The sequence below is a fragment of the Mustela nigripes genome, chromosome 7 (assembly GCF_022355385.1).
Source record: "Mustela nigripes isolate SB6536 chromosome 7, MUSNIG.SB6536, whole genome shotgun sequence".
NCBI lineage: Eukaryota > Metazoa > Chordata > Mammalia > Carnivora > Mustelidae > Mustela > Mustela nigripes.
The window spans coordinates 54,064,821-54,079,472 of NC_081563.1; the positions used below are offsets into that span (position 1 = coordinate 54,064,821).

At 46.9% G+C, this 14,652-nt stretch overlaps 1 protein-coding gene and 1 long non-coding RNA gene across 3 annotated transcripts in view; one reads left to right on the plus strand and one right to left on the minus strand.

The window, feature by feature from the left end:
• Nucleotides 1-14,652, plus strand: part of LOC132021488 (uncharacterized) — a 175,844-nt gene that overhangs the window by 87,228 nt on the left and 73,964 nt on the right. The window lies entirely within an intron of this gene.
• Nucleotides 1-14,652, minus strand: part of ANTXR1 (ANTXR cell adhesion molecule 1) — a 212,953-nt gene that overhangs the window by 49,690 nt on the left and 148,611 nt on the right. Inside the window, exons 15-16 of the mRNA XM_059405947.1 lie at nt 8,327-8,422; nt 7,654-7,821 (exon numbers count right to left, since the gene is read on the minus strand). Coding sequence (XP_059261930.1) covers nt 7,654-7,821; nt 8,327-8,422 — 264 coding nt within the window. The remainder of the gene's footprint in view (nt 1-7,653; nt 7,822-8,326; nt 8,423-14,652) is intronic.

Consider the following 14,652-nt stretch of genomic DNA (forward strand, 5'->3'; position numbering starts at 1 on the left):
TTTAAGAATATCATCCTGAAGACTTCATGCTCTGGCCTTGTTTTCTGGTGGGTTATATTCAAATACAAAAAAGTCTGCTCTTGAATCTCTATCAACTCTTGCTCAAGTTCTTGTGGGTTAAACCTTGTCTTGCTAAGTGTCATGTTTCTCATCTCTTTTGGTGAAGTATTTACAAAAGCCTCTAAAAATATTTAAAAAACTGGATGGGACTGCTGCTGTGTTCAGCCTGGTTTTTTGCATTAAACTATTTCAATCACCAGTTAAATGTTTTCCTTTAAGATTCCTTGGGATAAGCATTTATATTTCAGGATAAAACCAGGTGGGTTTCCTGGACGGATGCCTCTTTTCTTTCGCTATGTCTCTATTCTTCGCACATACTGGGACTCCCAGTATTCGTCCTTGCAAATGAGCCCACCCACAGCGTTCTGTGTGCTAATTACTCAACTGCTTTGCACCCGAGGAGCAATGAGACTGGGCTGGAAGATTGTCTGCAGAAATTAAAGCTAAAGCTACACGCAGAGCAAAAGAAGTAGAGCCCCTCTAGATGCGTCATACCACGAGAATCGGCAGGAAGTCAGGTTTTCTGGTGGCAGCGAGTCGTAGTTTGATACTTAAGCACAAAGGGACAATTCAGACAACCTGAGTTTGTATTCTGGGTCTGCCCCTCCCGGGTCTGCAGCCTCAGGCAAGCTGGTTCAGCTCCTTAAGCCTCACCTTTCTCATCTTTAAAATGGACCACAATGTACCACCTACCCTATAGACTTGTTATAAAGGCCTACAATTAGATATTGGAGTTAGATACTCATCTCATAGAAAGTATTCATTAAATGTTATCTGTGATCATGGGAAAGTTGTTAAAATGATCATCTGGGAGGCTCTGCAGAAAGCAGAAAAAAATACAATACAGTGTAAGAATCCGATAATGTGAACTTTACCAGTCTTCCATTCTGTGCCTCCAACCACTTCCTCCCTTTGCTCGGGCCACACTTCTCATTGCCCTCCAGCCTGCTATGGTCTGGCCTCTCTGGCAGTGTTTGGTAGCCATAACACTCCACCAAAGCTGCACCTGCTCAGGCCACCCATGGATCCCAAGTGCCAAATGCCTTGGCCATGGCTGGGCCTCATTTTACTCAATTCTGAGATCTGATGCGCCGGGCCTCTCCCTTCTGCACACTTTCCCTTGGCCTCAGTGCCTCCAGCCTCTGCTTGCTCCTTCCTACTTCTTGGTTAAGGTCTTTTCAGCCTCTACCTGGTGCTCCCCTCAGCCCTCCTCCAGCCTCTCCCTCAGGCTGAGTGCTCCCCTTGGGGGGCACTCACCAAGTCTCTGGGTCAGCTTCCATCCGTCTGCTCATGGCTCACAAATTCTACCTTTAGCTTAGTCCTCCCTTGAATTCTGGATCCAATTACCTACCAAATCTTAGTTGTAATGCAGATGTAGCACGGGGATCAGAGACTGAACCATCCCTTTCCCCAACCCGCTCTCCCCCTTTTGCATACCCTGCTTGGTTCCTGGCACCTTCGACATCTCCCCGGGCAAGCCGGACACTGGAGAATCATTGTCACGTCCTCTCCCTTGGCCAATTCTTCCTACTCAACTTCATGTCTTACGGACATTCCTTATGTCACAGCTCTCCTGTCACTGCTTTCTGTCCACCCTGTCCTATTGTCTCCATGGCTGCTGCCTTGGCCCAGGTTTCAGCACCTGTCACTCATCCTGTGAACAGTTTCCCGATTGGTCTTTTACCTCCAGGCTCCCAGCCCTCTCTTCTGTAAGATTAATAACAGATTTCATTGCTCTCTCGAATGGATGCTTTGCCGTTAATAAAATAAGCCAAGAAACATCAGTATGAATTTAGGTATGTTATCTAACCTCTCTGTGCCTTGGTTCCCCACCCCCCCCATAAATGGGAACAGTAGGAATTTCTACTTCTGAGGGTTGATGTGAGAAATCAAGGAGCGAGTACATGGAAAGCCTTCGGAATTGGACCTGACTTACAGTATGTGTCTCACCCAGGGGAGGGCTTTATTCGGGTGAGCTGCTGTCCTTGGGCTCTTCTGGCCAAGGTGAGACTAGTTAGTTAGTCCTAGTCGTACTCTCTGGGTTCTGAGTTCTAGTGGTCCCGCAGATGAGCCTGAAGTCCCAGCTCTGGGGCATAGGAAACAATCTGGGTAACTGATATTTCCAACACCTCATTCTGCTCCCACGGTAGGTAGTTTTCTTTGCAAGAGCTGGAGTAAGTTTTAGAGTAACTGCGAGAAGAGGATAAAAAATTACTCTCTGAGGTCAAGGAGAAGTCTGTAACAAAGGCTGTTGGAACCTTAATTTTTCTGAACATGGGCAGAAGCCTATCATTTCAAAACAGGAGTTAATGAGGTTATTAATAATAGCCCTTTGGGATGTGAAAAGCCTTGGGAGATTTATCCAACCAGTCACTGGGCTTTACCCAAAGTCTAGGGAGGAAGAAGCCTTTGAGTTGATTCTACTGTTTATCTTGGATTTGAGTGTCCATCCTACACAGGCCTGTCCATAAGACACATTTCAAGACACACTGGTCCTGCCCCAGGAGAAACACCCAACGGCTGCTGGGAAGCTGAGACAGAGATTTCCCCATTACCCTCAGGCCCCCCTGTCGAAATATATGAGCTGACATTTAAATTTAACTTTCTCTCATAGGAAGTTGGCATATTTTGACTACAAAATGAGAAATTTACCGAGTCCAGGCTCCCAAACTATACCTCAGGCTCAGACAACCTTTGAATTCACAAGGCAGGCAAATGGGAGCTCTATGTCAACTCTAGGTTTTGTTTCTTCCCAAACAATAAGGCAGGGCTGGGAATGTTTATGCGGCCATCATTCAAAGTGTCCTGGTGCCTGAGGTTTGTGGCTGAGTTTCTTTTTCTCTCCTTTTTAAAGTTTTGGCCAGGCAACAGCTGTGTCTTCTCTTCTGGTTTGTCTGCCTGCGCTGCTGGGAAGTTAGTCAGACGTTGAGAATTTTGAGGGTAGCTCAACGATAGGGCTGTTATAGACTAACAGTAAGATTTTTACACCTTAAAATATATGGTAAATACTGTGACCCATGCTTCTCTTTAGATGAAATAAATGAATGGATAATGTTGGAAACACAGCCTCTCACGTGCGCGCACACACACACACACACACACACACACACATACCACATGTACACTCACACACAGTCACACACAGGATACTTTTTGCTTTGCTCGTTTTGAGATTTGGTCATTGTTTAAAAAAAGCTTGCAGCTATTATAAAAAGTAGCCAGAGAGGGACAGAAAAAGTCAGTTCAACATCAGCGGCCTATCTGACAACACTTCGGGCTTTGGTGGGTCTCTCTGACATGCAGCTCCATCCAGCACAGTTTCGTGGCTCAATGCTGCTTGATTCCAGGGTCAAGGTGCTTTAGGCCAGGGGTGAAGGCTGGCCTGACAGAAAATGAACAGAACAGAAGACCACCCCCTACCCCCAGCCAGCCTCTGTGAGTATTACGGGCTAACTCTGCCCCTTCACCATCTGGCTCTCTCGCAAAGAACAGCCAGCCGGTCTGCCTGGCCATGCAGGGTCTGGCTTTTGTCCTTCGGCTGTCATTTCTAGTCATATAGAGGAGCTACTGGAAAGGGAGAAAATGGTTTCTCTAAAGGCTCCAAGCCTTCCAGCAAACCTGAAAAAAGTGCTGGTTTTAATCTGTCTGGAGGCCATCTATCTGGGTATTACTTAACTTGTCTGAAATGGTCAGTCCCAATTTAATGAGAAGCATGGGGTGCTGTCAATCCGGGGGAGGGGGGTGAAAACCGAGCAAAGGCAAATTAAGGCCAAATATCGGAAAATTTCCTGGTCATGAGCCTGGAATGAGGAAAGGGTGAAGTGTGGCTGCTGTGGTCAGTGCCCTAAATGAGACTGGGGAATGGTGGAGAGAAGCCCATTGTGGACTTCTTCTCGTGATGAGTCCCCACTCCATTCCCTTAGCACAGGCACTCATCTGCTTCTCAGCTCCTCATACCTGTTCCACAAAATGCATGATAAAAGTGAGTCAAATGCCATACATTAAAAGATGTATACGATTCTGACTACTTCCATTGGGGGACTTTCATAAGAGTCTTCCCAGTGGCTCTTAAAAGTTTTGCATTAGGTGGGAGTATTGTCCCTATTGTAGTGGGGGCAGAGAGCTGACTGGTCATTCTCCATGAGCTGCCTGCTGCCACCCACTCTCTGCCTTTCTCTGCCTTCCTAGCTTTAAGCCCTAGAAGACTGACCTCTGCAGATAATACCATCTGGTTTCCCTTTGGTTTGGCCAATAGGTGGTACCAGAGGAGAAGAGGGCAAGATGAGGGAGAGGTCGGGGCATTCGTTCCTTCTGTTTCCTCTCTGACCCCCTGCCTTCTTCAGTGGCTACATTCTTATAGGATAGAGATCTGCAAGCATTTTCTGCAAAGGGCCAAAGAGTAAATGTTTTAGGCTTTGTAGCACAAGAGACAAACTCTGGGATATTATATAGGAACTTCCATAACCATTTAAAAATAAGGATAACCACTCTTAGTTTGTGGGCCATCTATAAACAGGTGGTAGGGAAGATTTGGTGGCAGGAATCAGATTGCTGATTCCCTCTCCCCGGCCACAGCTCCCAATGGAGCTTGCCACTGGTGCCCGTGACACCATCTCCCCTCCTTGTCCTTTAGGTCTGGGGTGCAGCTCCCACTGTTGCTGGTCCCTGTGTGCCTGACCATCGCCGTGAGTGACCTCAACCCTGCCCTCACCGAAAGTTCAACCCTCTCGAGGGTGCTTCTGTTTCCCACCAAGAAGATACATCCAGTGAGAGGGCTCAGGAAGGGGAAGCGGAGTTTACGGAACTACATGGGCTAATGTTTTCCCCAAGGCCCGGTGAGGTCCACAGGCGCTGCAGCTAAGGTGGGGCTCATCACGGAGCATGAAACTTGTTCAGCAGCATGAACGTGGAAGTCATGGTGACAAGTCTGCTTGGAGACTTCTGGAGAGGTGGACAATTTCACTTTTGAAATCCTTTCTGGGCTTCTATTCTGAAACCTCCTTGTTTCTAGCTTTCCCTCCACCAGCCGGCCCATAAACACATAAGATGACCTTTTTTTCCTCTCCTCTCCTCTCCTCAAAGAGATGGTGAAGAAAATGTCACCTTCTTCGTGTTGATGGTGCCAAAGTGATCTGTGAGCATCCTGGGAGGTAGCTAAACCAGTAGCATACTCCGGGGGTGGTTTCCTAGTTAATTCTAGATGTCAGCTCTTTAACAAGAGATGCTGGAGGCCCTCTGGTGGGCCAGGTACCATATTATCACCCACTAAAGATGAGGGAACCATAGCTGCTGTCTCCAGGAAGGTCTGGTCTGCTATGGAGAAGGCTCCAGCATGAGCAGTCACACCCCCGGGCTATTGCAGAGAGTGAGCCGAGCAGGCATTGGCTGGAGCCGCCCCACCAGGAGGAGGCAGTCACCGTTCCCAAGTTAGAGCAGGGCTGTTCTGCTGAAGGCCTGGGCCTGTCCACCAGCATCCCAGGTCTCTTCCATTTGGTTCTTTGGGGTTTCCTCAGCACTCACACTCTCAGCCACTTCACACGACTACAGCAGTTGTGTCTGTGGTGAAAAGGAGCCACGAACTCTAACGTGGGCCTGCTCGCTGAGACTTTCGGCAAATCGCTGAGGTGTGGTCATGGTCTCTTGGCCAAGTGCCAAGGTTCCAGCCCTCAGGGAGACAGCACCCCTTGGAAGCCTGGCTGGAACTGTCGGTTCCAGACAATTTCTTAACCGGGCTTGTTCAATCCCAGCTTGCTACCCCCACCGCCAAAAGTCGCTGATTTAGTAGATGTGGGTTGGACCCGAGAATGTGCATTTCCAGTAAGTTCCTGCTGCTGCTGGTCCAGGGACCACACTGTGAGAACGAGCAGTTGAACACAGTGACCAATGAGGAGGCCCAAGAGCAGGGACTGTGGAGGGAAGAGTAATTGAGGCAACAGAGGGGTGTGCCTTAGGGAGTCTGGATGCTAAAAAGGGGGCACAGGCTGGGGGGAAAGGAGTTTCACTGAATGAGAAAAAGTGAGCGAGGGGTGACGGCCTGTGTGTCTTTGAAAGTCGCTAAGACTTTAAGATACTCAGTCTTCAGGCCTGGGAATCTGTATTTTTAAAACGCTCAGGGTAACTCTGATACTCACCCAGGTTTGAGAACCTCTGTCTGCTTAATATCTGGCATTACCCAGCACAAATACTCGCTGAATTCATACTAATTCCAAGTGGGTGTTGGGCATGTTTTTAGCTTTCTAAATCTAGTCATTCTCTATCCCTATTTATTTCATAAAACTCCGTCCTAAACCACCAGTTAGCAGAGGAGTAACAAGCTCTCCAGAAAAACTGGATTCTTCAAACAGAATTAATGTTCTTTCTAAATCCAAGATTACAGAAATGAAAACCTGGCTATGACCAAGTATGTTGTGTTAGTCACAAGGTACAGATTCCTAAAAACGACATAATAGAAAATTCCCTTTCTTGTTCATCTCAGAGACTCTGCTTGGCTCCTTCCTGTCTGCGCACGCATGCACGCCATTGCATGTCCTGCATGAGAAAATAATTAGAAGCAAACAGCTGTTGGGCAAGCAAGCTGCGTTTAGCCCACATCTTTCCAGAGTTCAAGCCATTGCCCTGAGGGGGCAGGGCAGGGGGTGGGGGTGGGGAGGGACTTATCTTAAAAAAGAATCTCCCTGCTTTAAACACAGCAATCCAAAATGAAAATACAGTGCTGTTAGCATGTAGCTGGCTTGGCTGAGAAGAGACGATTACCAATGACATTTCACTCCCTTGTTTAAAATGGTCATTTCTTTTGGTTTTGTAGGACAAGGGGTGCTCTAAGATTAGCAAATAATTTAGTGAATGATGAAGATTATTTTCGCTCTCACTGGAAGAGGGGTAAGGCCGTGTGGGTGTGTGTGATGCGAGCTGGCTCTCACACGGGGTCTTTCTTTCACTTGTAGCCTTGGACTTGGCCCAGTTTCTGTTTGCCCTACAGAAATAGAGGAAGAACAAGAGGAAGAGAAGAGAAGCCTTCAGGAAGCATTAGCTACCTTCTAGGGCTTATACTTCCTAAGAGGCCAAAGAGGTTTACTTTCTGGAGCTGTGCAGGGGAAGAGAGAGAGAGTGGGGAAAAAAAGGGGTTTTGTTCACAGCCAGGAAGAGTACTCGCTCTAGCTCCATGGCCAACACCTGAAAGGTTGCCAGGAGGCTTGGATAAAGGGGAATGGGTTTGTGTTATGGCAAGAGGACGAGAGGGAAGGCATCAAGGGGAATGCAGCCATTTTTGTTAGTGGAACTGCCTACGCATGAAGTCATGAGCTAGTAGAGAAATTTGTAGTCACCTTCTGGGGTTACGTCCCTAGTCCCTTGACTCCTAGTCCACTTGCGTTCCACTAGAGTGCCATGGTGATTTTAAAAAGCCTAGTCTCAACTTTGATACTGTCGAAATAGAACAAGTAAGTACCTGTACTTTTAAGTCCATGATTTTAGAACTGTGTTCCCTTGTGATACTCTGGAATTTGGTTGGCTATTTTATCATGTCAAGACTCTGATTCTGCCTATGCAAGTGTCTTAGGAGTGATGATGATTTCTGAGTAAAGAGAGACACACCTTGATCGGGGAGTACCACTTCCGAGGGGAAGAGGGCCGCCGCATGTTGTTGTTGAGATTTCGAGGCTCAGGGAATTCATATTCCTGCTCCGGCATCTTGACTCTGGCATTCTTTGCCTTTTCCAACTTAGCACCTTCTTCTGTGGAACCTTTTTCTCCCCAACGAACCTAAGATAAATAACATATAATAAAATAAAATGACAAAATGAAGTATAATGTCCCTGGAGAACAGGCGTCGCACATACACAGGTGACATGCAGGGTGAGTGCGGCCCACTTCCCCCTCCAGGGAAAAGGAGGGTATGGAAAAAGGAGAAGAGGAAGGGTTGAAGGGGCAGAGAGAGCAAGCTGGGCAGATGGATCTTTAGGGAAGGAACTATCCATGCTGTGGGGACAGCATGTGCAAAGACCCCGCAGACCCAGGCAAGAACTTTGGATTTTATTCCAATGAGAGAGAAAACCACTGAGGGGTTTGAGCAGATGAGTGAAAACTACTCTGACTCAATGGTGGGCAAGACACGGGGTTGCGCCGTTAAAGGGGGGATACCTGCCATCTCTCCATCTGATGCTCTATGTAATCCACATCCCCATCTGACCTCAAGTATGAGTTGTCACCAGTTTCCTCTGGTGGCTGACTGGCACACAGATGTGAGTACGGGAAACTCTGTTCTTACCTCCATCCTTTTAATGCCTCCAACGCCTCGCCCGCCATAGTAAGAGGCATCTACCGTAGGCCACTTTTTCTTGGGCAGACCGTCATCATCTTCTTCCTGCAGAAAGATTGTCATACATGAAGAAAGCAAAGCACAAGTGTTCTTTGTACATGTCCACTTTGGCAAAGTGGTTGGGAGGTAACTGCCTGGGTTAAACCCCAGAGTTCCTGGGGCCTTCCTTGGAGCAAGCCACTTTACTTCCTTAACTGTAAAGTTGGGGTAAAAGCAGAATGGCCTGGTTAGGTGCTGGCATAATCCTGGGACTCGTTCCCTTGTGCACCTCTACCCCTTCACGGGGTATTTCATCTAATTCCCTCTACATGTTGATGACTTGTGTGTTTATATCTTCATCCCCGACTCCTCTGAACCCAAATGTTGACTTGACACTGACGTTTCCTCTCAGGGGATAATAACCATCTCAAGAACACCACATCAAAGAGGAGCCTCCCCACATCCGTACTTTAAACTGCTCCTGCTCTAGTCTCTTCCACTGCCTGGAGCCTCTCTTGAATCCTCTCTTTCCCCCACCGTCCTTCCCCGAACTCATCTCAGTTTGCCCGCAACTTCTGTGGAGCTTACTTCTAAAAGATCCCAAATCTGTGATTTCTCCACCTTCACCTCCCTCCCACCCCACTGGTCCCAATTCCCCTACACTTTCTCCATCTAGGTTGCCTAACTAACATCCCTGCCGCACTCGTCGCCTACAGTCCATTCTGCACAGACCAACAGAGAAGAATCCCAACCCTGGCTCTGCCCTGCAAGCTGCGGCTTTAGCTCATCTCTCCAGCCTTCTTCCTTACCATGCTGCCTCCCTGCACTCCAGCCTGCTTGCCCTCTTTCTGTCCTTCAAAGACTGAGCACATTCCTGTCTTGAGGCCTGTGCACTAGCTGTCCCCTTCCTTGCCCAGGAATGCTCCCCCACTGCTCTTCTCATGGTTGGCTCCTTCCTATCACTCCTGGAGCGGTCTTCCCTGGACATCCCTCTAAACTAGGCCCAGTCTCTTCATCCCATCAATCTGTTTCATTTTCCATAATGGGTCCCAACATGGCTTGACATTTATTTATGGTTGGTCTCTCCAGGCTGGAATGTAAGGGTTCCATGGAAGCTTCTGTTTATTGGTTACATTTACCATGCTTTTTGAATGGCACCTAGCATGTGGGAGGTGCCTAAGAATTATCTGTCGAGTTTATAGACAAATGAGATGAAATGATTCAAATAAAACAGTTAACCCAGTGCCTGTAACTTAGCTCAGTGATCAGAAGTTAGCGCTTATTATATATTTTTTTAAGATGAAGGGAAAAACAAGAGGAACTTATAATATTATGGATGGAGAAGGGAAGGATAATTAGCAAAACTGCTCCTTATCTTGGCCCCATAATTATTCCTGTTGAGGAGAGAAAAATATCACCATCTACAGCCATGGCTACGTTACAGGGTGGTCGTGTGATTTCCCTCCTGAATGAAGAAAGGAGGCCGAAGAAGGAGTCTCTGCAAAGCAGGAGAATAAACCAAAGAGGCTGAAATTGTTCAGAAGAAGCCTGCTTCCCCCATCCTGTGTTGGTGGTACCGGAGAATCGAGGACTTGGAGTGGAGTCCTAGGTGGAAAGGGTCATCCCATGCAGGAGGCAAGGAACCGAGCAATGACAAGTCATCAGCAGGACAGAGATCCAGAGATAATAACAAAACAAAGCAATAACATACGAATGCATTAAGACTCTCTGGGTGACTTGCTTTGCTTGGGATGGGTAGACTTCTTTTTAAAAAAAATTTAAAAAATTTATAGATCGTAAAGGACATGATCACAGCAGACCAGGGGGATCCGCAACGTATTGGCAGCTGATACTTGGGTTGGTCCCTCTGTCTTTTTATTTTTTTTAAAATTTTTTTTTTAAGATTTTATTTATTTATTTGACAGAGAGAAATCACAAGTAGACGGAGAGGCAGGCAGAGAGAGAGGAAGGGAAGCAGGCTCCCTGCTGAGCAGAGAGCCTGATGCGGGACTCGATCCCAGGACCCTGAGATCATGACCTGAGCCGAAGGCAGCAGCTTAACCCACTGAGCCACCCAGGCGCCCCCCCCCTGTCTTTTTAAAACAGATCTGTCCTCCTTCACTGTGGGGCCATGAGCCCTGAACGCCGAGTGGATTCTGTTACCCTTGGATTCTAGGTCTTGAACAGAGCCCTGGTGCCCAGGAGTGGTCAATAAGCAGGTACTGCGTTCATGATAACCACAGCTGAATGTATGAAGCCCTTGCCACGTATGTGCCAGTCAGTCTTCCAAGTGCTTTACATGCATCCACCTTTTAATCTCACAGCAGGCAGCATGGTTCGTTTTACAGAGAAGGAATAGAGCGATTCAGTGACTTGGGTTACCCTGCTCATGGGGGCAGAGCTGCCTTCGAGCCCAGGAAACCTCACTCTCATTTCTTTCTCAGTGTTGGCAACATTCTGGGTTTTGTCCTTTGAATTTTGCTTTTCCAGTCATTTGATGGTATCAAATAAATGCTACTTTTCTACTCCCCCCTCCCCTCCTTGACCCTGCTCATTTGGAGGCTTTATGACTGTAAGATAGGATAAAATAATAAAGTCAAAGAGCCCCAAATATCAGCTCACAGTGAGAATTTCAGAAGGCATAGGATGTCAAAGCAAAAACCTTAGATATCTTACACATACAGTTAAACTATCCCTGGAGGTGGGTGTTTGTGTGTCATATATGAAATGTGGCTTCACGGATGGTCTTGCGCAGTTTCTCAAAGGAGAGAAATGAAGTTACGTCACTCAGAACTGAATATGACAGCACCAAGACATAAGAAACTCCAAGACTAAAGCCGATTTATTCAATAGGGAACTGAAATGGTCTTAGGGGTCTCCTAATTTTTTTTTAAAGAACTGGAGTTCAAACACTAGAGATCATTTACTGGAGCCTATTCATTGCACAGTCAGATCCAGGGAAATGAAGGGATCAGTGGAGCTGATGCTCTGGTCCTGTTCCCTGATGTCTTGTCCTGGGAGTTTCCCCCTACATGCCCCCGGAGCTGCCCTTCCTCATGTCGTTGGTCCCGCCTTGGACCTGCTACAGCTCTGGGCTCTACTCTGCTGCGCATGCGCGGTAGGGGCTAGCCTCCCCACAACAGGAAATGCCTGGACTTCAATCTGCTCCGCCAAGCCCGCCGTGTAATCCCCTGACCCGAGCTTGCCTGCCAAACTCAAACAAGAGCAAAGACAACACAAAGGCCCAGGGTTCGACGGACAGGAGAGTCAGAATTTCCCTGCAGTTACCATGGCTTTGTTTACACATTCTAGAGACGGGAGGGTTTTGCAATCTTCAGAAGAGAAGGGACTCTTTGATGTGTCTTTTCATTTGGCCCGAAACTGATGGAGTAAAATCACAGTCCCCAGCAATGCCACCAAGAACATAGGCAGCACTTGAAGCGAATCTCTAGATCGAATTAAGTAGAAAGTCTCTCTTGGGGAGCCCCCATCACACTGCCCTTCAAGGACGTGGGGGGTGGGGATGTTGAGGAAGAACTCGCTGGACACAGATCCTCTGCGATTATTAAAGGACAGACTGGAGAAGCCACATTGCTTTGCATGAGCAAAGTAATGGGATGGGGGGCTTGTAGGCAGTCAGCAGAGGATGGTGGCTGTGAGAATGGAGAAATGAGCAGACTGCCTGGGCCCCCCTGAGAAGAGGGCCTCAGGCACCTCCCAGGAGCAGGAATGACAAGGATGGTGGCCTGTGCTGGAACTCACCCCTGTCCTTTGAAACCTTTTCAAGTCCCTATGCAGATGCCTTAGGTTTGGGTGGGGGGAGGTGGGGTCGTGGAGCGTAGGAATCAGGTTTGCAAGATGGTGCTTGGCAGATGAAGAAGATGAGATACGCTGGAGCAAGAAGGAGGCGTCAGTGGTGTCTGGAGAAACCACAGAGATTAGGGAGGGATGCTGGTTTCCCACCAGGGGAAGTTATGTTTAAATCTTAAAGGATGTGGTGGCCCCAGACATCTAGTTGGCTGATGCGTGGGTAAAATGAGTGGCAGCACGTTACTCAGATGGCAGACATCCCTTCTGAGGCTCAGGTCCTCAGGCAGCCTTGCTCCAGGGAGAGAGAGCTCCAGAACCCTGAGCCTGAAACACATAAGCTCAGTTTGCCCATAACTGGGTTAGTCCCATGCCGCCCTCAGACACTGAATTTCTTCATTTTCTAATCATGCCAGACTTCTGGACAACTCCACGCTTCAACATTCTTGGCTCCGTGTGTTCAGAGCATCCTTCTTCTACTGCTTCTACACCTCTTTTAGAATATGGCTGGAATATGGGCTATTCTGTGAAGAACTCCCTGATCCCCCACAGAATTCAAGGCTTTATCCTGGGCCAGATTAGGCTGCTCGTCCCCAAGTCACTGTGCTGCAGGCAACACCTGCAACTATCTATGCAAACGGGAACGTACCTGAAGCAGAATAGAGCCCAAGGAAACAGTTCCATGTGACAGTTCATTGAACTTGTCCTTCATTTACTCACTCCAGCAACTGGAGCTGAGCTCCCACAGCTTGCCAGCACAGTGTTATATATTTTGAGAAAAATAAAGAGCGTGAAAAGAGTAAATCTGCTACCAAGATCATCTACATTTATAGAAGAGTATGTTTTGTGAGGGTGACGACATGAGTAAAGGACCAAGGCCACTGAAACTCCCAGGCACATGAGGCTCTGGAGGGCAGAACCCAGAGCAGAACTGGCTGGCCTGTCTCATCTGAGGTCTTTGAGGATAAGCCAGAGAGGTCACTCTCAAGGTCAGCCTTGGAGATGAATTCCTAGGAGTGAACTGGCAAGTCAGAAAAATCCAACAACACTTCTCTTTGTAAATACCAAAAATCCCAGCTGACCAAAGATTTCCCCATTCTGAGTTGCATTTCACATGTCAGGAGCCCATATCATATCTGTTTACATGCAAATACAATGATTAAGGACAGCACCATGATTGTCCTGTATTCTTCAATAAAGAATAGTGTATTTCCTTTTTTAGTATCATTGTTCCTTCTTTAAACGGTTGAAATAGAGAATACTGAATTCTGGGCCTGTTCTAATACTAATGCTTGAGGCGTGTGAGTGTGTGTGTGTGTGTGTGTGTGTGTGTGTGACAGTGTGTTTGAAATGTCCACTGAAAAGAAGATGCCTGGCGGTTGTTTGGCTCTTTACCTTTCCAGAGTAGGGGGCAACTCTGACTTTCTTTAGAGACATAGCTGGTCTGGTCCTAGACAACTTGTCTGGTCCTAGACAAGTTATATGATTTTCCCATAACTCGGTTTTCCCATTTAAAAAAAGTTCTTGCCACAGAGAAATTGTTAGGATGAATGAGCATGATAATGAACCTGGAAATAAGTTCATTACTCAAAGCCAGGTGCTTATTGTTAATTGTATGCCCACCCATGTCAGTGCCTTTAGCATGCAGCTCTCTTCCTCCCAAAAAAACACAGTCATAAAATCCATGGCAGGTGACTTAGAGAACTAAACCATCAGATGAAGTACATTACTGGATTCCCCCTTAAACTGCCATTCATTTGGAGAAGCTAGAGGCTTTGTGAGGAACCCTCACTCTGCTGCCAATTAGAAAAGACTCTCAACCCAGAAAATACCCCTCTTCGTTGTTGAAATTGAGCTTTCTTGCTTTTACCGAGGTCTCAAGAAAAGTAATTTTTCTTTGTCTTCTCTTTATACAGAAGGATCACTGTTGGTTGCTGGAATCTCAAAAAGTCATGCTTTTTTATATTATGTATTTCAATATTCCTTATTAAAAAGGGACCACTGAGAGCTCACTATAAAGTTGTGTTCATTCTAAGTTTAGCTATTTACATAGTAGATATATCTCCCTTAGGATATGATGCTTATAGAACTGACGAAAGTTTGGATAATTAATGTTGAACTTGTTCACATATATGGCAGAGTGTTTGACTTTATAGAGCCATTAATTGAGTGTTAGACAATGTGTTAAGTTCTTTGGGGATAAGTCCAAGATTCGTGTGATATAGGTCCTGACTTTCAAGTAGCTAATGATCTGATGCTAACACTGATGCAAAAGAAAAGGTCAGTAAAAATAACCCTGTAATGTAGAGAAGGGAGAAATGAAAAATTAGTCCTGATGGGAGGGATTCCAGTGTGTTTTGTGGAGATAGTAGCATGTGAACTGTGGGACTGGTGGGATTTGAATGCAAGAAACTGGAGTGGAGAAGGTTCTAGAAGTCTAGATTCAGACTGTGATTTTCAGGGCACTGTGTAAGACCCTTTGTAGGGCT